The 23,668-nt window shown below is 28.9% G+C and overlaps 2 protein-coding genes across 11 annotated transcripts; one reads left to right on the top strand and one right to left on the bottom strand.

Moving 5' to 3' along the window:
- Nucleotides 1-1,220: 1,220 nt before the first annotated feature.
- On the bottom strand, nt 1,221-10,843 carry LOC109800775 (protein NRT1/ PTR FAMILY 1.2). Of its 10 annotated transcripts, none has more exons than XM_083077184.1 (7): nt 10,567-10,843; nt 9,363-9,456; nt 5,188-5,304; nt 4,461-4,617; nt 4,154-4,371; nt 2,848-3,392; nt 1,221-2,211 (listed from the first exon to the last, which is right to left on the bottom strand). In XM_083077184.1, the coding sequence occupies exons 4-7, from the start codon at nt 4,561-4,563 to the stop codon at nt 1,371-1,373; spliced, it is 1,707 nt and encodes a 568-aa protein (XP_082933310.1). In that variant the 5' UTR covers nt 4,564-4,617; nt 5,188-5,304; nt 9,363-9,456; nt 10,567-10,843; the 3' UTR covers nt 1,221-1,370. The 10 variants fall into 10 exon arrangements, with proteins under 10 accessions (XP_082933310.1, XP_082933308.1, XP_029127801.1 ...); XM_083077182.1 differs by having other exon boundaries at nt 4,461-4,595; XM_029271968.2 differs by having other exon boundaries at nt 9,370-9,456.
- A 5,943-nt stretch (nt 10,844-16,786) lies between these two features.
- LOC109800118 (uncharacterized) lies at nt 16,787-23,302 on the top strand. Its single transcript, XM_020360818.3, has 15 exons — nt 16,787-17,104; nt 17,211-17,251; nt 17,862-17,931; nt 18,027-18,175; nt 18,414-18,509; nt 18,630-18,700; nt 19,395-19,456; nt 19,543-19,606; nt 19,733-19,817; nt 20,230-20,356; nt 20,894-20,976; nt 21,587-21,641; nt 22,104-22,231; nt 22,443-22,615; nt 22,779-23,302. Coding segments are annotated over exons 1-15 (1,281 nt in total). The 5' UTR covers nt 16,787-17,028; the 3' UTR covers nt 22,780-23,302.
- The last annotated feature ends 366 nt before the right edge of the window (nt 23,303-23,668 follow it).

Raw genomic sequence — 23,668 nt, 5'->3', positions numbered from 1 at the left:
TTTTACTTAAAAAATATCTATAATTAATATGTGATTGTGTCTTATCATAAAATTTCTGTTGGAAAATACTTGTGAGAATTAAAAAAAAAACTATATAATATCAATTCAGAAGAAGAAGGAAATAACTTTATAATAGCGTCATGTATATTCTCCTAAACTTTTAATTGTATTCATTTAGGGAACACAAAAAACGACAAGGAAGTATCTATCATTGTCCGGTGTGTGATTATAATTTTGAAGCCGAATGATAGTAACCCACCGCTTTTAGGCCCAACTATTGGCAACAGTTCTCCAGACCCATTAATCACAACCGGGCGCATATGTGTAGGCCTAGTGCGGGCCCAATTGTTCCAAATGCTCTTTTTTTTTTTTTTTCCTTTCTGATCTGCTTGGATATATTTCTTCTAGAAATTTCTAGAAGAGAATAATAGAAAAAAAAAAAATCCACAAGTTAAAGCTAGTTTATGAATGAGTTAAAAATAAGATTTTGAAGAAGTTAATAGGAAAGAATTTCTACAAATATAGATTAACTTATGCATAAATTAATTTCATCTTATGAAAAAACTTATTTCATTTTTTTTCTTTCTATTTTTCTCTCCTAAAAGTACTTTAAAAGAAATTTAACTAAACAAACCCACACCTTTATAATAATTTCGTATCCTATGTGTAGGAAGGACATCCGTAGATATTTTCTTTTATGCCTTTAAAAGGGTGTGAACCTGAGTCAAATACTTTGATGATTATGAAGAAATTATTCCCTGAATTAGCTTTTTTCTCTAGATAAACTGGTGTGGTCCTAGCTCCCCTAATTTGTGCAGTGTCTATCACTAAATTACTCAAAAATGATTAGGTAAGTGATCTAAAGAGAAAATGCATTACGAGAGAAAACTATTTGTTTCTCTCTTTACTAAAAATGACATTCACATCGAGGATGTATAGAAGAATATATTTGTGGTGAAGAAAATCAGTAATTATTTTTCAATGTGCATAATTATATCGACACTGTTAAAATACAAAAATAGATGGATAATTAAATATTAATTTGATCTTTGCGTTGCAATGCTTTGACAAAGAAATTAAGGTCTGGTTTGTAACAAAAAATTACTTTTCTTTTTATTGATTATTTTGTTTTCTATTTAAAAAAATATGAATAAAAATTAAAAATAACTAAATGATCTTTTTTATACATATAAACTTTAGACTTATACACACCATGATAGTGAATACACCTAATTATAATGACATTTGTATAATTATAATGACATGTGATAAAGATATAATAAGGTCATCACACCAATACACAATATGATAGTGACGTTCACTTAACTAATCTCACAGTTACTAAATATATCATCTATATATATAAAGTCCTATTTTCCTCTACTCTTACAAGGACCATAAGATTTACTACAGTATAGAAAATATACAAAATTTACAAAGCTCAATGCACAAATAAAAGCATAATAGTAGTCATAATGGCCCTTGTTTATGTTGCTTGAAAGCCAACTTTCATGTCCTCCACCTCCAGTAACACTGTCAACAACACTCAGAAAGAAACTTGCTACCAAATCTGCAACCGAAGTCCCAAGGCCACTAAGAGTGGATGCTAAGCTAGACATAGATGGAGGTAGCTCAGTGAGAAAAAACTCATTCTGTCCAATAACACTTGAGGCCTCAGCCAATCCATCAAGGACTTGGCGTGGCAATAGCCACATAGCAGACATGTTCACCACAGCTTGTGGTTCATCCGAATACCCTTGCTCAATAGCAATTTTGCGTCTAATACTCTCTACAAGTGCCAGTGATGCGAGTGCTATGCAACTAGTTAAAAGGCCAACTCCTATTTTTTGTTTTGCTCCTATGCGTGCCGGGCACCCTTTGATCTTTGATGCCACAGGGACGAAAATGCGGTCATAAATTATAACCCAAAGTATTAGAGATACAATCATAAATGTCCCAAAGGAGGCTGAAGGAATTTGGAAGTTTGAAGTGACGTGGCGGTCCATGGAGGATGCTTCTAGTACCAGAAAGGAACCCTGACTCAGGTTCACAGCCATCATGATTCCTGTTGTCCAAATTGGGACTATCTTCACGAGTGCCTTCAGTTCTTCCACTTGGTTTACTGTGCAAAGTTTCCATGGATTCACTGCTCTTCCGTCTGGTGTTAGATCTTGTAAGGGATTTCTAATGATGCATGCTTTGTTGAGAAACCTAGCCAATAAAAATACTGCTAAATTAAGCCTTTGCTCTCAATTTATTACCCAAAAATATTTTACAGGACTATTCAAGTGAACTAGAAATCATCCAAATAGCATATGGACAAAACTAAGATGAAGTTCTCTAGATGTTTTTGGTATTGTTCTTTAATTAAAATTATTGTTTAATCACGATAATTTATATAACAAAAGTTTTCATTAAAGATCTATGTAGGTTACTAAGGTGAAACTTAAATTTTGATTTAACAACAGCAACAAAAAACATAAGTGACTGCATGCAAGTTTTGTCCATAGCATATATATGCAAGGTTTCAATTTGATGTACATCACGATCATTAACTAACAACTATTAATTATCCATAATGGCACATGATCCACCGGACCAATATTGTAATACTCAGTTAAAAATAGCAATCAAACTTACAGAAACTCTAATAAGTAATAACAGGTAGTTTTCAAGTAAAAACTTAATTAACAACTGTGCTGGTTGTCCAAAGGGGGGGATTGGATTTGATTTTGATGCAATTAGTACCCGTGTTTCTAACAGTAGTGAACATCTCATAAGTCATGACAATCTGATGATATCGAAATTCCAAAAGCATGATAAACTGAACAAGAAACAAAAACATACCTTAATTTTTCAGTTGGCATTAGGAGATCGGAATCCTTCTCAAGGTGGTAGACACCATTCTCTTCCTCCTTTGGTAACTGCAGAAGTCTATTTCCGTAAGAGGCTACAAGGACCTGAGCTAACCCACTTAGCATGTTCCTTTTAACCCCCACCATTACATAAAATGAAGAAGCTAAGAAAAATGATACAGTTGCGAGCAACATAAGGATAACTGGAATTCCAAACCCCACTGTCCACCCCATGTTATCTTGAATGTAGACAACAACAGTTAAACCTATCAGTGATGACATTGATACAGCAGCATAATACCAACTGAAGTAGCTATCTTGGATTCCTGCATCTTTGTCCCTCTTACTCAACTGATCAACACCAAAGGCCAAGGAGCATGATCTTATGCCTCCAGCCCCAACGGACATGAGAGCAAAGGAAGAATGCAAGATCAAAAGCTGAATTGTTGTGGGGGAGTTATTACAGCTGCTGGTAAATTGGTTACAAACTGGCTTTGACATAGGAATCAAAGTTGTTAACCATAGAAGAATCATTCCCTGCACAATCCCAAGACAAACAAGAACCAAAAACAAATTTTAATACACGAATATTATTTATGCACCACAGTGCTTCTCATTACTTATGATTTCATGTTGTACCCTCCGAATCCAAATGTGATTAGAGTAAATATACTGATATGGATCATTGTGTCAGTTATTTACCAGTTTATAATCAAGACAAACATCAAATGGTTTACCATCATAACCATAATTATAGGATGGAATTATTTTATAATATGTGTTTAAGGAGATAATTTTATAAGATTATTTTACATATAACTCTATAATGATGAGATAATGAGATATTGCCTGTTTTGAACCTAAGTTCTCACGATTTTATTTTTAGTTATCACTCAAAAAATCTTTCAAACACTAGAATTTGTGTGTTTTATAAATTATTATATCTTTTCTTATTTTATTAATGTGAGACTTGTTTATATATATTTCAAAATTATATATATTTCCGGTAACCAGGGTCAAATGTGTTTATGCTGGGATTTTTGGAAAATGAGTCTAGAGAATTCAAAATTTTAATATTCCCAAATACAAATATATAACCCCTACTAAGTTAAGATGGAACAGATTATACTCTTAATGTTCTGAGTTTGGATGTTGCTACGTTTTCTAGATGGTCCTCCATGCCGGAACACATGTCTTGAATGATATTGGCACACAAAATTAACAAACAAAACAAGAGCTGCTAAGCTGAGCAGCGGAGGTAAAATGAGTAAGTGAAAAGAGAAAAGAAAGAAAAATACCAATAAGCTTGCCATAGATCCAAAGGCAATCATGGAATATCGACCCACATAGGAGTCTGAAAGGACAGCACCAATGAAGGGTGTGAAATTGGAGGCAGCGGACCATAGTAAGAGAAAATTAGTGGCTTCTGCAGTCTGCATGCCATACTCTCTTGTCAAGTACAATATCATGTTAGGCATTAGCCCAAGGCTAGCCAGTCTCTCAAAAGCCTCATTTGCTGCCACAAGAACATTTATTTACATACAAATTAATAAGGTTTAACAATTGGGAAATTAACATGCATCTGAATAAGTGATACTTCATTACCTATGATGAAAGGTAAGGTTCTGAAGCCGCCCTTGGGGTTGGAGTTCTGCTTGCTCAGAAGAGGTTCTTCTTTCAAATTTTCCAATTCTGAGAGGCTTTCCATTGCCAGAGACACGGTAAAGGGAGATTGTGTGGCTGTGATGAATTGAAAAGTGCACTGCATTAAATACCATATCCAATGTGACACCAAACAGTGGAAATAGACCATTCAGAAACTAAAAACCAAAATGATTCTACATGTTCCCGTAAGAATCATCATCATACACGTGTGAAATTAATGTATCTCTCAGGAAGAGAAATAGGAAGTGTGTGGAACCGTCTAACTTATCCCAATGAATGCAGGGTTAGAAGTTCAACCTTATCATTGATTATGAGTACGAATTTATCGAAAGTTATAAAAATCATCTGAATCTAATTTCATCTTATCATTAAATTTCAGTTAATAATGAAAAGTACGTATATTAGAAGAGTCTGTTGAAATTAGTGTTGACATGTTTTTATCTTAAACGAACGAACATAACTAAGACAATTTTTATATTAAGACTCGTTTTAATAGGTTATATTGATACAAAGAAAAGGGATACAAATAGACACTTAAGTTACCATGTAGTAGATGAAATTATATAGCCTCATTTTCACAAAGAATAAATCAGAGAAATATACCTTCAAAAAAAAAACCAGAGAAATATAATGCGAGTAAAGTCATAAAAATGTGTTAATTACTTACTTCAGGAAGACCCTTTCCACTGTTTGTAAACTTGATTCAAGAATACACCTCAGCTCTGATCTGCGTATGTTCTGCATTGTCGTGTTCTTATACTGGTTGTTCTATTCCTTTCTTCATCTTCTCAAAAGAATCAAAAGTTAGTCTCAATAATTTTTTATTTATTAAAGAATGGAACAGTTAGTTCTAAAATCAAGGAAGTGATAATTCACACCCAACTTTATTTAAACAAAATGATTCCATAGCGTAGCGTGTTAGACACCGATCACTTTGCTACAAAGCATGTGGGTGAATGAAATAATTACCCAAGTTTTTATGCTCTTTTAACACTTTTCTGATGCTGGACTCATCTCTCCTTATACTAATATGATTGCAACGTTAGAATTACCTTGTTCTGATTTTGAAGTTTGTAAATAAATTAATCATAAATTTGTCTTAACTAAGGGTGACAATGTGACATACACTGATTCCTAATTTCCTCTTATAGTTTATTGATTTGGTGAAAGTGAAGTTTTAGTATTCCTTAAAAACGATTAGTTGAGATTCGGAATGAAAAAATATACAATATAGTGTAATTAGAGGAAAGATTCCATTTAAGTAAAGGATAAAGTAAAGTGTCAGGTGTATCCGGTGACATAGATTCAATCACGTGATTCGCATTACGTTGTATAAGAGCACCTCCAATGAAGTTGTTTATAAGCAATCACACTTATTATATCAGCCTAAAAAGGAACAAGTGAATTATTTAAAATTTATCAAAATTGCTTATATAAACACCAGTTCTTAAGAAAAAGGAAAAAATGAAGCCGATGTAGCACGTGAAATTACTTATAAACAACTCCATTAAAAATGCCTTAAAAGCGCTTACCGACAAGCATGTGTCTTTAACAGTAAATATTTTACTGTAATTGCAAAGCCGTTAAAGGGCTTACCTCACCCATTCCGCCCGCCATAAGTTACTTAAAAAAGGTGAGTGTCTCGAACATGCGCACTTTTGGGTGAGTACCAATAATCAAGTCCATTGTATAATATAACTTCTTTTTATCTCTCTATCATTAATAATATTATAGTACAATTTCTTGTTGTATATGTAATATTATTCAAACGAATTTGAAAAAACAGATTAAATGATTTTGAAGAATCAAAGTCACAGTAATTTTCTCTAATTTTTAATTATTAGATCAATATTTCTTTTTCTAACTTTTTTCCAAACATCCTATAATGTTATAAAATAAATAAAATACTTTAGTAAAATATAAAATATAATAATTAAAAATAAAAAAATTATTTCTAGGTTTAAATATTTTTTGTTCATGTAATATATCAGTTTTTTATTTATGATCCCTAGAAAATTTGCTAAAATTTTGGTTATTATAATTTTTTTGGTGTTTGTTGTTGTTACTTTTTCTCTATTTATACATGACTATCAAACATAAACCACTAAAATTTGCTTGAAACATATGTATTTAACGAACACACACGTCATGCAAAAAATAGTAAAAAAAAATATCGGTAGAGACCAAAAAATTATAGGAACCAATAGTTAAGTAAAAAAATTATAGGGATAAAAAAACTAAAAACATGTATATTACAGGAAAAAAATAGTTAAGCAGGAACAATAAAATTATTTTTTATTTATATATTTATATTTTACTAGTGTTTTATTTGTAAAATGAGAATGTTACAACAACTTTGATTCTCCAAAGTCACCAAATCCATTTCCACAAATTTGATATGGACTTTTCCCGAGTTGGTGAAATAAATGATTAATTCAATTTAATTAAAAACACACAAAAAGAAATTGAACTTAATAAAAAAAACACTTTTTATTGTAACTTCCGATCCAAAATTGTACTAATTAAAATATATTAAATAATATTATTCAAATAAAAATCAAAAGGAACTCAAAAAGTGCGTAAATGAGTGGTGAAAATAATTAGGATTTTGGACTTCATAAGATACTTATATGTTAATGTAATATGGTATAAAATTTATGAATTTAGAGAAATTTAATGAAAGTAATTGTAAGTGAAGATAAGAGATTAAGGACTTCATAAAAAGTAATAAGACATTGTACGTTAAATGGTTGGAAAAGTGCTTCATGAAGGAGACCCGTGATGAATTATTGATGTGCATTAGTACAAATATGTGATTGATTGTCATTAATGATTATGCAACGTGATGATGTTGAGAGAAAATAATAAAAAAAATCATTCACTTTTATTTGAAAACAATGATGGACAATGTAGTTTGCTTGTGTTGCACTTGATGTGCTATTATGGAAAAAGAAAGAAGTGACCATGCAAACATATTCATGTGCAAATCCCAATGGGGGAGACAAAAATTATGGGTGGGGGTTGAGAGGCATGTATGTTATAGTTGCAAATTAAAGTTATGCAGTTTGATTTATTGGTTTTGGGAGATGAAGTTGTGGGCTTTTGCTCATGTTTGCATGACTTGTAGTTGCCCTTGTGTACCTTTGAAGAATACAACTTCGTGCAGAACTTGAAAGAATATCGTCTGCGACGATGTCCTCAAAATGAGGATGTGGATAACCATAGAAGGTACTTGAGATATACTCGTTGACTTCAGGTCTTTGGGATAGTAAAGCACTAGGTTGCAGAGACTCAGTGCAATTGGAGAATTCACATATGTTGGCTAGCAAATCCCAACAAAATAATACGAGGCATAATCATGATTGGTGAGAACGTCTACACCAAGTACATGGATAAAATGTGTGCTCCGAATCATTATCCATAAAGAAACTTGTAAGACCACTAGGTTTTAATGGCATGATGGGCTCAATCAGTAAGTTTTTGCTATATATATATATATATATATATATTAGGTGTGCATTAATACTCTTGAGTGACAACACTAGAAAGTCACAATGTGGTGGTATATACGATTGTCGTGAAACTTTCAAGTTCATTGTCAAGAATAGAAGAACCTTACTCCATAAATTTATTTTTCAAAAGGCAATGGATTGTAGCTAACTAACTTTTTAAGGTATTCAACGGTTTGAGGATGATACAAGTTGGAAAGCTATTGCTGATGAGGAAATTAGTAAAGATCCTTCAAAAAGATCAACTTGGGTGTTTAGGGATTGAGATATAACATTATTATTGTATGAAGGTGATTTTATGAGTCTTAGGCTATTTATTATTTATTTATTTGATATGAGTAGTATATGATCTCGGTATTTTAAATTTATTAATCATTGGTATATTCAGTGAAGTACTTGTGTTCTTTACGTTGGTTTATATATATATAACAATGAGATTTGATTTTTTTTTTTTTAATTGCATGTTGTATTCAATGACTTCAATGTATTTATTGTTATTGATGTATGAGACATTTTATTGTTATACTATTGATGAAATATATGACTTGTAAATAGATTATTAATGATTTTTAATTGACATAAATTAATACAGTTATTAGTAAGGATGTTTGATGTATATAAAATAATAGAAAATTATTTTTATTCAAGCAAAAATAATTGAAGAAGCTTCTAATTAAATGAACGACTTTAAAATTTTATAAAAAAAATGTTTCTAACTTTGAAAATTATGAAATATGAGAGTTTCTTTAATTAAATCTGAATTGAATTTATTAATGATGTGTAATGAATGTTTGCGTGTACATTCTAGATTAGGGTGTCACATTTATAGTTTTATATCTAGGAATTAAAACTACATTAACAATCTGACAAAAAAAATGTAAATATCAATCATAATCTACTTAATTAATAACTTATAATATTAATAAATATTTTATAATTTATTAAATAAATTTATTTTATTCTAAAATATATTTATTTTTTATTGTATTGTCTTGATCTCACTCATGTCTCATTTGTTACTCACCTTAAAAAAATTAGGACTAAAATATAATTGTTAGTTGTTAGATTAAAAAAATTAAGAACTTCAATTGATTGGTCCCCGTAAGAATGGTTAGTGATTTTCTAAATTTTTTTATCACAATAAACTTTATTTTGATTTTCTAAATTGAAAGCCTAAAAATATACTTTTATCATTATTCACAAAATTTAGTCATTTAAATTTACGTAAACAAATTCTAAATAGTCATTTTTCTGATTAACATCATACTAAAATTGAGTGAGTATTTCGTTTAAATCTCTTGGATTTCGATAATCATTGTTTATTTTTAATTACCACTTACAACAATCAATATCGTTGAGTGATTCCTGCTCCAAGTCATTGTTGATGTAACCTCATCCCCAACTTATGAATTTAGTTTTCACTGTTCCTGACAACAACAAATAGGAAAAATAAAATAAAAATATTTATCTTCACAATTAGTAATAAAAAAGAATGAGTTCATGAAAAACAGATACATAATATTCTAAACTTCTCTCCTTAAACACAAACAGAGCATACCAAAAGTAGAGAGAGTTTAAAAAAGGAAGGGAATTAGTATGTATTCCTGAATGAATTTTATGTAATCATAAGTTAACGTAATTTTCGTTTGAACAAAGCACATATGGACTTGACTTATAAATTGATTTGAGTATATAATTGTAAATTTAGATAGATAAAATTTTAAAGTTAATTTTATTTAATGAAAAAGTTACTAATTAGTGACAGATCAAAAATTTTAAATTAATAAAAATAATTATTTTTAAAAATTAAAATTAATAATGATCATCATCATATATAAAAAAATAAAATATAAATATAAAAAATAATCATCAATAAGTTCAGTATATAAAATTAAAAAAATACAAAATATGATATCTTTAAATATACATTAATAATTTAATTAAAGTGATGGAATACATTTCTCTATTCTTATTATATATAACTAATGGGAATGAGATATTTCGTACCTCTATTAAAAATAAATAAAAATAAAAATTAAATAATAACAATATATTAATCTAATTGATATTATGATTAATCTATTAATTTCAAGTTTTTAAATTTGATTAAAAGATATTTTTTTTTAATTTTTTAAAATAAAAAGATATAATAATTTAATAAAGTAAAAACTAAGGTAGTTACTCAAGAGGGTATTCCTTTTATATATTAACTAGAGGAATAGAGGCACTTCGTGTCTCTAATAGTTATTCACTAATAAAATATTAGAAAGTTGTGTATAATTATTTAAAAAAAATTAAGATTTTTTTATATTTGAGGATATAATGGTCCATTAAAAATGGAGACCAAAAAGCGGTTACATCTTCTATATCTCCTTTATAATAGTTATAGTATAATAGTTATAGATATAGATACAGATCTAGCATTGCTACGGATAATAGTTTTCAAGTAGATGTGAATTTGAGACATCTTAAAATCAATTTCAAGAATAATTAAACATGCAAGAAAAATAATTCTGGTTATACTAATAGATACTCACCATGAAGAAGAGGGTGGCAAAATGAGTTGAATGGAGCCACCGCACAGCAGAGGAATGAACAACAAAAGCGTAAAAAAGGAGCATGAAATTCGTAACTGCTGACCAGACACTGATCACGTCTACATAGGTGGCTCCGACATCCTCCATGGCGTACAAAATTATGTTCCCTGTTACCCCCAAAACTCATCCATATTCTTTTCTCAAATGTCTTCTTCGTTGCCATATCCGAGGGATGGAGGGGGAAGAAGGTGTGAGTGAAGAAAGAAGGTACATTGAGCCCAGATGCTAAAAGTCATAAACCTTATATATTTCCCACATTTTAATTATTTTGATTCATAACTCGAGGAACACGAGGTCAACATTTTTAAATCAACGGATAAACTTCTCCTTCATACGCGTTGTGATGTGAGAAACATCCCCCAACTCAGCCACGTTTGTTGAAAATGAAATGCACTAGCACCATTATTATTAAATGATTAAAGCGAATGTATGTGAGTAAAATAAATCGTGAAATGAACAAAAATAAAAATGATCAAAAGTTAGGTTTAACATATTTGTTAATCGGTATAAATTAATATAACAAATTTTGATTTTAAATGATTGCAGGGTTTTTTTTAATTAACTTTCGGCCTTACAAATTTAAACAGTTTTGAAAATATTTTTTTTTATCACTGTTTGTTGATAACGTGTATATAGACATACCACCTATTTTTCATTTCAAGATAGTCATGTAGCTCATATATGTTTGAATGTATCATATATATATATATCATTGATAAATAATAATATGTTGTATCTAATAAAATTATATGGACCAAGTTAAATAAAAATACTTTTAAATGACTAAAATTGTATTAATAAAGTAAAAATAAAAAATTATATGAATGTAAATTCGCAAACACACGATAAGTGTGTTGGATAAAGATAAATTATCAGATATTTAATTTTACACGAATAGTTGAAATTAATTTCAAATACTTATATATATATATATATATATTATATATAATACTTATTCTTTACATTCCTACTTAATCTTATCGTATAGAGCATCATTTCGATTATACAGAAGATAAAAATAGAGCATCATTTCAACTATTTCAAGCAGTATGAGTACAGGGATATAGTTCCATTTATGCGAGGAAAACATTTTCTCAAAGAGGCTGTTTATCTTTCTTACTCATTATTAATTTACTCATCATTAATTTTTTATGAGATGTAAAAATATTACTTTATATCAAAATTTATGTATCAATATTAATAAAATTAATGAATAATAATTAGAGAGTTTATAAAGTGTAAGAGATAATGTTAATTTATAAAATTCTCTTCTCATTGTCTAATAACAAAAACACATATTCTCACTAACTTTAATGGGGCTGAGATAAATAAAATAAAATTAATACTTTGTAAACAGTAAAATGCCTTATAGAACATTCATTTCCTTTTAAATATTTTCTTATAATAAAGATGACAGGAAATATTTAATATTATCACACATTTGTTTAGTTGCAAGGACATATACGTATATTTATGTTATTGTCTAAAATTGACGTCAATTACTTCCACCAGAATACACTCCATTTGACTTATTTTTTTCATGATAGTTAAAAGTTTAAACTAGAGAAAGATACATCATTTTGTAAAGTCATAAAAGACCGCACACCATTTATAGTGAGATTTATATAGAGCTTATTAATTATAGATACTTAAAAATTAAATCCAAATTATAATTAGTGTGAGAAGAAAACGCCCCTGAATTTATTTTTTTTCTTTTATTTTTATCTTATGTAACGCATATCATTTTTTATTTAAAATTGAAGGTTATAAGATAATTTATAATTTATTTATCATTGACCCAGAGTTAAATCATGTAAATTTCTTAAAATTATTATTTAACTTTTATTAAAGATTAAATTTATTACATACAAAAAATACATTTCTGCTAGTTGATGGGCCTATTCACCGCTGATAAATTGTTGACTCAAATGATACTAAAGCCCATCTTTATACTCTAAATGGGTCGGCCCGAATTCTTCAAATTGGGGTGACGCATTTTCTGACACACGTGACGTGAGAGTCTCGTCGATAAAAATAAAATCCTGCATTTATTTTTAAAATTAAAATATAGTATCTATCTACTCAATAGCACACCGCTACTTTCTTTGACCACTCAACACTTCCTTTTTCAACGGTGCTTTAAATCCTTATCACAGTCCATATATCAATATCATATTCAAATAAAAAGTGGGCAATATTTTTAATTAAAATGAGTGCATGAATAAACTTTCAACTTCACATAAAGTCAATACAATATTAATAAACACATTTAATTCATTTACTACCGTACTCGGATAAACTTGCTCTCGGGATTTATTCAACCGTGTGAGGGGTTTGTGATTATAATTGAGAGATAAATATGTTTGTAATGGATTAATTAATATTTCTTTTAGAACAAAAGTATCAATCATACTCGAGTCAGATCGATCTACATATCATGTTGGAACTTGGAATAATTCAAGCCAAATGATCCTCGCCTTTGGTTACTAGATTAGTTAATATTTGATTACTCATCAATACATAAAATGATTTCAAATCTCTAAATAAATGTTAATTCAGAGTTTGATATTATTCTTACTAATTTTATGTGGCAAATAATTTGGCAATTAGCAAAATTTATGTATAAATATTTATTCAAGTAAAATACTTATGTATGTTATATGTTTTATAAATTATTTTAATAAAATGATTATGATCATGCGCTGTAAAAATAAGCATTTTAATTCATTCATTTATTATTTGCTCACATTTAATTAGTATGAATGTGTTTTAGAGAAATGTCAGTAATATATTATTTAATATACTCTTTCTCAATATTTTTTTTCTAGTTGGTAAAATTTGCGAGTTCTACTATGTATTGAGTCTTATTAATTATTTCATTTGATTTACATAAAATTTACCAGATAATAAGGAATGTATTAAAAAAATACATTAAATAATATTGTTAATATTTCTTAAGTACGCTGTCTATAAGATTATTAATTAGAATAATTACATTAAAGTTTTCATTAATTAAGTAATTTTTAATTAATATAACGTAAAAAACTTTAATACTATTTGGAACAAAAAAAAAAATCTTGCATCCTACAATATATGAAATATCTCAGTTATAACATAATTTAATTAGCTAGTATTCCGACATCAAATTATCATTAGGTCTTTGCACCATAAAAGACGTCTTGGTAATTAAAGAAAAATATTATTTATAAATTAGTAACCTGAATATCAATTCTTAAATGATGTCAGATTTTTTTTTTCTATAATGAAACAATTAGAATATATTAATGATAAATTTTTTACATTATTATTTAATTATAAATTATTATGTAAAGTAAAGTTGTTAACTTTTATGATAATTGTTTTAAATGTATATTAACAGTAATTTTTAATTAGTTAAAACTATACTTTTTTTTACCCACACACACATATATATATATATATATATATATATAAAACTCTTAATAAAAAGAAAATTAAAGTGCGTGGACATTCACATTCTAGGATAGGTTTATCATGGGTAATCTGAAAATACGTAATTTATTATTTTATTTCGTGAGACATTGAATGAAAATTATATGTGCTGATAGTCCAAAGATTTGATCCATACATCCGCCTAGGTTTGAATTTGGAAGTATCTTGTAAAGTTCCATGACATTGATAACTTTCATCAGTTGTTAGTTTATTTTTTTCTTTTTCATTCATTCCAAGATTTTTATGAATAAATTACATTCCACTCTTCTATAAATACGAATAACATATATTTTTTATGTTAAAAATTATAATTTTCTCCTTGATAAGTTTTAATATAATATATTTTTATCTATTTTTAATTTTTTTTAAAGTTTTGTTAATTTTTGTTGCTTAAAAAAATTATTACCAAAATACTTATACTAACATCTCTTTAAATATATAAATATTATAACACTTTCTATTTTTTGTGATAAAATAATATTATTCTCCTTTAACGAATTTAAATATGTTACATTTTACTAATTTAATTTTTGATTTTTATATTTAATTATTATTTTAAAATTTATTATAAATTTTTATTGAAAATAAGTATATAATTTTAAATTTATATATAAAAAAATCAAACATAAATATTAAGATATTATTTAATCAACATAGTTAATGTAATGCTTTTTTATAAATATTTAAATAAAAATAATATTTTTATTATATAATATTAAATATATATATATATATATATATTTAATATTATATAAAAAATATTAAATATATAAGTATTAAGATATTATTAAATTGATGTTATTAATATAATATTTTAATAACATGTAAATAAATTAGTATTTTATGATAAAATATTATTTATAATATCTAATCAATGTAATGTTAAAATATGTATGTTGAATATATAATTTTTCAAATGAATATATTTATATTAAAAATTTATTATTAAATAAAATATAATTATTATAAAATATAATATATATATATATATATATACATTAATTTTTATTATATATATTGATGTATATATAAAAGTATTCGTATATAATTTATTTTATAGTTTTTTATTTTATTTATTTTTTTAATAAATAAATTTAAATTTAAATTTATGTTATTATATTAAATGATAATGAAATAAAAATATTTTAATTAAAAATATATATTTTTGTAAATAATTGAAGAAAAAATATAATTCTTATGAATAATTAAATTAAAAGTACTTTTTAAAATCTTATGACAATTATTTATTTATTATTTTAATATACAATGTGTCTATAATGTAATATTTATATCTTTGAGAGTATAATTTATATCAATGATATAAAATAAAATAAAATAAAATATATATTTTAATATAAAAATAAAAATAATATAATACTCTTATTTCTTAATAAAAGATAATATAATTTTTTATTACTATTAAAAGTGTCGAGACTCTTTATATCTCTAATAATTATACACAAATAAAATATTAAAATGTTATAAATATTTTATTTAAACAAGATATAAAAAGCTTTTTTTTTCATATCCGAAGAATATAATAATTCATTAAAAAATAAAGATAAAAAAATGATTATATATTTTAATATCTTCTTTATATATAATATATAATAGGTATAGATACACATATATTTCTGATGGAGTTTATTTATATTATTATTTTTTATTTATTTATAACAATATTTATAAAACTGTAACCGTTATCATAAATTGTTATCAAGACCTGTGACATGTTTCTTTCAGTAATATTATATCCTTTTTTAATTCTCTTATAAATCTTTCTCCTACATTACATAGCAAGTATTAAACAAAAATATATTAAAATATAAAATAATTCTGTAAAAAAAACATAATAATTTAATATTTACCATACAAAAGGAGTAAAAGAAAATTGAAAAAGAATTAAAAATTATTCGTATTCTTTTTCTTTAATAAAAGAACACTTGTATTCAAAACAGGATCAATTTTCTTCTTTTCTTGATGTGGAGTTGTAGCATCTGACCATTGACAGCCTTATCCAGTTGAATTCCCAACGGAAACAAATCTTGATAGGAAATGCTTTAAATATTATTTATTCTCTTCATTCTTGAATCTTGATGTGGAGTTTGTAGCATCTGACCATTTAAGAGGCATATATTTTTTAAAGAAAGATTTGTTTCCTTTTAATACGATTTTAACATTAATCATATTTAATTATACTTTATTAATTACTAATAAAAATGTATGAGGAATAGTATATTAAAAACTTTCCTGGTATATAATACTTTTTTTAGTAGTGTATAAAACATAAGACAGAGGAGGAATGTGATGACAGCTAATAGATAAAGTATTTTCCACATTAACTATTGATTGATGAAAGGAATTATGAAGAGAGAATTACGGGGCGTGGACATTAATTGAGGAATAGAATTGTATGTTGCTGACTCAGATTGCGTTTATCCAATGCAGATAAAGCTGGAACAAAAAAAATTAAAATATGTTTCTTGGCAAGACAGAGAAGAAGTCGGTTATTTGTTTATGTTTTTCCGTTTTCAAGAATTGTACCATTATAATATCCTTCCTAAAATGTTTTCCTTCAACGGTAGTAATGAAAAAGTGGTGTTATGAATATTGAGAAAGTTAGTTTATTTTGATGGGATTAAGAAGAGAGAAAGCGTGTGTTGAAATTGAACATGTGTTAGAAGTGTTGTTACTAGGACTAGGACTAGGACTAGGATGATTGATTGGGTTAGGTAACAGCGTAGGAATGTTGAGGGCAATGGACAGGTCAGCAACCAACTTTTAAAAAACAAAACTAAAAACCAAACCCTACAATTCCAATTCCAACCATTATTCTATTCTCTATATTTCTATTTCTCCTTCTTCCATCCATTTTTGTTCTTCTCTCTTTCTCTCTCTCTTTCCCTCTTTCACCATCCGCAACCGGCAATCATGGAGAGGGTTGTCGGTGGCAAGTTTAAGATTGGTCGGAAAATCGGAAGCGGCTCGTTCGGTGAAATTTATATTGGTTAGCACCACTTAAATGTTTCTTTCTCCTTTTTTTTTTTTTTGTTTATGATATGATAGTTATTCCTCTTCTATATGATATATATGCTGATTATTGGGTTTTTCAGCCTCAAATATGGACACCTCTGAGATTGTTGCCGTCAAGATGGTTAGTCTTCCTTTTTTTTTTTCTGGGTTCTCGTCCCTTTATTCTGTTCAATATCAGGACTTGCTATGCTTCAGTTTATTTTTTTTATATATATATTTATTGCATCTTATGCAATTTTCTGGAAACAAGAAATAAAGTCAAAATGATGTGATCTTTATGCAATTATTTGTTGAAACGGAAAATGAAAATATAAATTTATATATATATATATATATATATATATATATATTAATGGAATAGGTTCTTAATTTTATTATTTTAATCTCATTTTTATTTTTCACGTGTGCTTCTCCTGCATGCGCATGCTATGTTGCTTCTATTTGGGATGTTATGTAGATTTCAGTAAAAGGTGATTTCTCTCCATATAACATTATGCAGTTGTGGGATATATGCACTTGATCACATGGGGTTAGGGATAGTGTTGGAATAGGCAGAGTTTGTGGTGCGTAAATGAATAGAATCTTGAGTCAAATTTTAATGGAGAATTTTACTTGTTAGATGTGTGCACTTGTTTTTTGCCCTTCTTTTGGCATGCCTTCATATTTCAATTATTCGAGAATTATACGTATGGTGAAGCTGTGATTTATGGTTCCGGATTCTGATTTTGTAGGAGAGCAAGAAGACCAAACATCCACAACTATTGTATGAAGCAAAGTTATATAGTATTCTTCAAGGAGAAAGTAAGTTACAAAAGAACCTCAGTAAGTTAAATGCTCTCAGAACATTTGTGAGAGTAATGTTCATTGTTTTCTTTTTCTTGGTCTTTGGATTTTAGGTGGTATTCCAAGTATGAAGTGGTGTGGTACTGATGGAGACAATAATGTTCTAGTAATTGATCTTTTGGGACGGAGTCTTGAAGACTTTTTTGTCTACTGTGGGCGGAAGTTTTCATTAAAAACAGTTTTGATGTTGGCTGATCAGATGGTAACCACTTATTCATGTCAGAGGATTGCTTGCTTAAGTTTCCAAGGAAGCGGCATTTGTTCCTTAATCCTTATTGATTTCTAACTTGCCTTCTGGATATTGTTATGTTCCCTGCAATTTACTGTAGCAGTTTTGTTTTTAAATTTTTTACATCTTTTAGTTAATGCTCTTGCATCTTGGGAGTTTTCAATGAAAGTGCATTAATAGAAAATTGTCGATTTTATTAACTTGAATGCAGCTGACAAGAGTAGAGTACTTGCATTCCAAGGGATTTTTGCATAGAGATATCAAACCAGATAACTTCCTTATGGGTCTTGGGAGGAGATCAAGTCAGGTAACGTCATCAATAGTCCTTCTATTTAATGGCTAACTTAGGTGGAAATTTTTCCTCTCTGATAATTCCTTTTATGCTTACAACTTCTCATGTGTTTTCTGCAATTTTTTAAATTTACAGGTTTATGCTATTGATTTCGGACTAGCAAAAAGATATAGGGACCCTAACACAAACAAGCATATTCCTTACAGGCATGTTTAGTTTTATTTTATATTTTTTATCTCTTCATGTTATGAATCAATGTTTTTCCCAGTCTGGTAGTGTCCTGTGTTATAAGGTTTCTAGTGTCACAAATGTATTTGATTGCTTTTTCAACTCCCAAGATGCTTTCCTTTTGATTTTTAGTATACATATTAGTTATGATAATGCGTTAACTGAAGTAGTACAATTTTTCTTATTTGTTTGTTTGTTTTTAATGTTTACAAAAGTTTTAGAGGTGGGACTGAATGAAATCTTTTTTTATTTTTTTATGTCATGGTGGGCTTGACATGTAATTGAAATACCAAGGAAAAAAAAAAGAACAGAAGATAAATTCTGTGGGTGTTCATTATTGAATACATGTAACAAAATATTCTTTGTTCAAATTTTTTATAGTTAAAATCTTGTAATCACCAAGATCTTTTTTTATAACTGGTAGAACTGTTGCCTATACCACCATTCTTGCAGTGTATTTTACTAAAACAGATAATTTTTTGTTTTCTAGAGTAAAAGTACATTGTTGTTTAGCAATGGGAAGCTTTCCAGCTTGTGATCTGTGGAATCTCAAATAATTCTTTTTTTGAATTCTTCTGATTGACTCATTCTCACTGTTGATTGTGCTTTACCAGTTTTAGTTTAATTATATCACTGCCTGATATTTGTTTTAATCTTGATGAACTCATCCAGAGAGAATAAAAGCTTAACAGGAACTGCAAGATATGCGAGTTGCAACACTCACATGGGCATTGGTGAGCAGAAAGAATTTTTCCCTCTATAACTAACTACAGCTTATATGACCTATAAATTGCCCACAAATTGGATTTTATTTTTTCAGAGCAAAGTCGTCGTGATGATTTGGAGTCTCTAGGCTTTGTTCTTATGTATTTTTTAAGAGGAAGGTAAGTTTCTTCTTATTCATTGTAACTTTCCATGCATATGAAAAACAAACTGGTGCATGTAAAGTATCAATAGCACAGTTTTTTCAGGTAAATATACGGCTTGACTATCTGATTCTTGCATTTCAGCCTTCCTTGGCAGGGTCTGAAAGCTGCCACCAAAAAGGAAAAATATGACAATATTTGTGAGAAGAAATTATCGACTCCCATTGAGGTATGTAAAATTTTCAATTTCATAAAACAGTTGAACTCCCTGCCCCAATAAAGTTTTCAATTTTCTTTTACGCTGACCCTCTCATACTGTGACTTACGTTAAAAAGCGGAATAGATTTTGGATATGGTAGTCCCCCCTGCCGTTTTCTATTTTTTTAAGAGTGGGAGCCTGGGGGAGGAAAGGCCAAAGTGTTGCCAAATAGAGTAGGAAATGAAAATCAGAGTTATGAAAAACATGAAGAAACAATGTCAATCCTTAAACTTTGAACACTTGAATCCTTGGCTAAACAATTAAAATAAGAGCTTTTAAGGATTGCTATTATTGGATTAATCAAATGTTAATTCTTGTGGATTTTCTTATTCAAGTTTTTTGTCATTTGTATGTTTACTGATTTCAGATTTCTTGTTATTAGATGCTTTGTAAGTCGTATCCTGTGGAGTTCGCTTCCTACTTTCATTATTGCCGATCTTTGACATTCGATCAACAACCAGATTATGGATTCTTGAGGAACTTGTTTCGTGATTTGTTCAAAAGAGAAGGTATTTGCTGTTCGTTTTTATCAAATTCTTGATTTCAAATACTTTCTCTACTAGTTGGAAATATAGCTCATTGTTTCTTAAAGATGGCAATTCTCATATTGGTTGATTGCTTTAGATATCAAATGAAGTATGATATTTTAAATGAATGCTACCAAGTATTTGAACATTTCTTCCTCTTTCTTCTAGTTATGCTACATTTTGTGCCGCAGTATCTTTATTTTGGCATAGAATTATTTTTCATAGAATATGCTATAGGTTTGAGATAAGTCCAACTTCTGTACAAAGCCATTTATCTAGTTTTATGGTTTATTGTTTTCATCCTTTATTCTTCCTCCAAAAGCATGGGTTCAAGTTTTCAGGCTGTGCGAATTTTATGAACTATTTCATTTAATTTTTAATGTTTTTTGCTGGTTGGGATTAAATAATTTTAGGTGTATCATGCATTACCAATCTGGGTTTAAAGTTTCATTTATAATGTTTCTGCTTGTCTCGTTTGGTATATAACAAAATTTTTGTTTGGCTGAATTTAATGAGCAGGATATGATTCCGATTATATATTTGACTGGACCATCCTAAAATATCAGCAGGCACAACAGTCAAGGAAACAAAATCAATCATCTGTTAGTACTTCGTTGGACTATTTTAATAGTAATTTTGAATAAATTGCTTGCCATGATGTATCCCCCCTCCTTTGAGAAATTATTACATGGTTCCGGTTGATTTTTATGTGACACAATTGAATCATATTAACTATTTTTTGTAAACTGAAAATTTTGATTGTCACATGGAGATTGACCGGGAACTATGACCACATAGAAGTCAAAACCATAGGAATTGGTATAAACTCTTCTCTCTCTCTCTCTCTATATATATATATATATAGCATATCTAGTAAGAACTCTTATTATTGTGAGAAATCAGAAATGTGAACTATAAATCCGAGTCATACAACCATAAATGAATGATTAAAATTAAAAGTTAATAGACACATGACTACTTTAAAAAGTCATGTGCATTTTTCTTTTAATCTTGACCATTCAAATGTGATTTAATAGTCTATATTTATAATTCTCATCTCTCACTAGAAGAGTTATCATTTGATATGCTCCTTATGTATATTAAGTACGGTCTGGCTTGCATTTACTGGAATGTGTCAAGTTATAAGATAGCTTTTGCATTAAACTTTCCTGATTTTGTTCTCTTATCTGAGGATGTTGTGACAATTTGCAGCCTTCAGCTGCGGTGCCTAGCAGTCTAGAACCAGTAGTTGTGGAAAAGCATAAAGGTAACTTCAATCTTGTATCATGTGGTTTATGAAATTATGTTTTACTAGAGAACTTTCTCCCAATCAGTATTCTACTAAGTTTATGATTTGCATGCTGAGATTTATATGTTCTTGTAGATTGAGTTGAAGTTTAAAGTTACATTAATGGGAAAATTAAAATTAAAAGAAATAAGTAATTGGTGCTTAGTTATTTTTCATGGAACTTTGTTGTCTTGGAAAGCAAAACATAATAGCTTCTGAAATGCCTAGATAGTGGTCAATATTCAATATGGATAGATATTTCCCAATTATATGATTCTATTATTATCATTATTATTATCGTCATCCTTTCCTTATGATAAGGAGATTTTCCTTGCTGTAGTCGTGTTGAACTGATATAGCCTTGCAAGTTTGTAGTACAGCGAAGTAAAAGGCTCTCTATAGATCACATTCTCATGCCCATGCTTTACATTCCCTTTTCAGGAGTCAAGGATTCAGCTCATGTTACTGTAACAAAAATGTTAGCCAATCTTGAATGTCCAAGTGCACGTGTGCAAATTAAGCCATCTAATGTCCGGAATCTGAATGCCAAGAATCAGACCGAGAAACATGTTAGTTTCCTCAATGAAATTTCTGCCACTGGCTTGTTGGCCTTTATTCCCTCTTTTTTATGAAAATGATAACTATACCTCTACGAGTTACTAACATATGTTGGCCTTGCTACTTTCTGCATGTTAGAGTAGTTTGTTCAATTATATTGATCTTTAATTTGAATTTTGTTTGACTCAAGAAGTTCATTTGATTGAGATGAAATTTTTGCAGGGTGTGAACAATAGTCCATCTACTTCCTCTACCATGCTCAAATCATCTACAGAAAATGTCTCAAAACCAGAAAGGCACATAGGAACCTCAAACTTTAGTCGTGTATTTGGGAGTAATTCCCGTGTTTCAAGCAGCTGGATTCCTTCACTGCGCCGAATTTCTTCATCCAAATAGTAAGAAAATCATTCATCTAGAATATGAAGTTGAACTCTGCTATATAACTTTATCAGGCTCTCGGCTTTCCTTAGTGATTGCTGTACTTTACTATCACAACACTTATTATCCTAGATGTGGAATATTTTGCTGTACCACTGACTTGGTTTGTTTCTCGGACAGGATTTTGGAGGAGTCACTAAGAGCCTTTTTCACTGTTGTAAATTTCATGTCACTCCACTAGAGGAACAATAGACTGTAATGACAAGCAAGATACAGTGACATGACAAATGTATTGACGGAGACATTGTTGCCGAGTGGGGTGGATGCCTTCATTTTAAGAGTTGGAAAGAGGGAAAGTAACGGAGTATGAACAATTTCGAAGAACGAGGTATGCTGGTGGGATGATCACACGAGGCTCAGGGTAATTGGTTGGTAGGCCTTAAAATGAGAGAGTTTGGCGGGGTTGCATTTTTTTTCTAATTGTGATGAGTCAAACACGTATCGGGGAGGGGAAGCCACAATCATTCTTATTGTACCCGTCTTCAACTGTTCACCTTTAGTTTTTCTTTCAAACAAATTTGTTTGTCTTTTCCTTTTGTACAGTTAGTTTTGTCAGCATACGAATATAAATCACATTGTACCCCAACCCCAACAAGTGAATTATTCTTAACAAGTCAATCCAATTCATAGTTCTTTGATACTAATTGGATTCCTTTTTTATTTTTGTTAAAATGGCGTTGTGTCCAACTAGGCCGTTCATCTTTGGACTTGGGTTAGTATTCTAATTTCTAATAAACCTCCCCGTTGTTGTTAGGATGAAAAGTTCGACAACAAGCAAACACTCAACATTCCAAACTAGTAAAATATGGGACCCTGCAAATGCTGGTGCATGTCTCTTACAAATTCGAGAAAATGATAAGAAATAATTAGGCTTAAATCAAGCATTAAGGAATGAGGGAGTTAACTTTGATGCCTTATACTTGGTAATGGTGGTTGCATCTTTAAATTTCCATTCTACATACTTTAACACTTGTGTATCATGTAATGGTCCCCTTGAAGGATCACCGACT

The sequence above is a fragment of the Cajanus cajan genome, chromosome 6 (genome assembly GCF_000230855.2).
Source record: "Cajanus cajan strain Asha chromosome 6, NIPB_CcT2T_4, whole genome shotgun sequence".
NCBI lineage: Eukaryota > Viridiplantae > Streptophyta > Magnoliopsida > Fabales > Fabaceae > Cajanus > Cajanus cajan.
This window is presented reverse-complemented; position numbering and strand designations above follow the sequence as displayed.

Excerpts from the sequence above, each read along its gene's own strand:
- LOC109800118 (XM_020360818.3), top strand. The coding sequence starts at position 17,029 with ATGGAGAGGGTTGTCGGTGGCAAGTTTAAGATTGGTCGGAAAATCGGA. Across the intron at positions 17,252-17,861 it reads AGATTGTTGCCGTCAAGATG|GAGAGCAAGAAGACCAAACA; the intron begins GTTAGTCTTCCT and ends CTGATTTTGTAG. Across the intron at positions 19,457-19,542 it reads CAACACTCACATGGGCATTG|AGCAAAGTCGTCGTGATGAT; the intron begins GTGAGCAGAAAG and ends TTATTTTTTCAG.
- LOC109800775 (XM_083077184.1), bottom strand. The coding sequence starts at position 4,563 with ATGGAAAGCCTCTCAGAATTGGAAAATTTGAAAGAAGAACCTCTTCTG. Across the intron at positions 4,372-4,460 it reads AACCTTACCTTTCATCATAG|CAAATGAGGCTTTTGAGAGA; the intron begins GTAATGAAGTAT and ends TTCTTGTGGCAG. Across the intron at positions 2,212-2,847 it reads ATGCCAACTGAAAAATTAAG|GTTTCTCAACAAAGCATGCA; the intron begins GTATGTTTTTGT and ends TTTATTGGCTAG.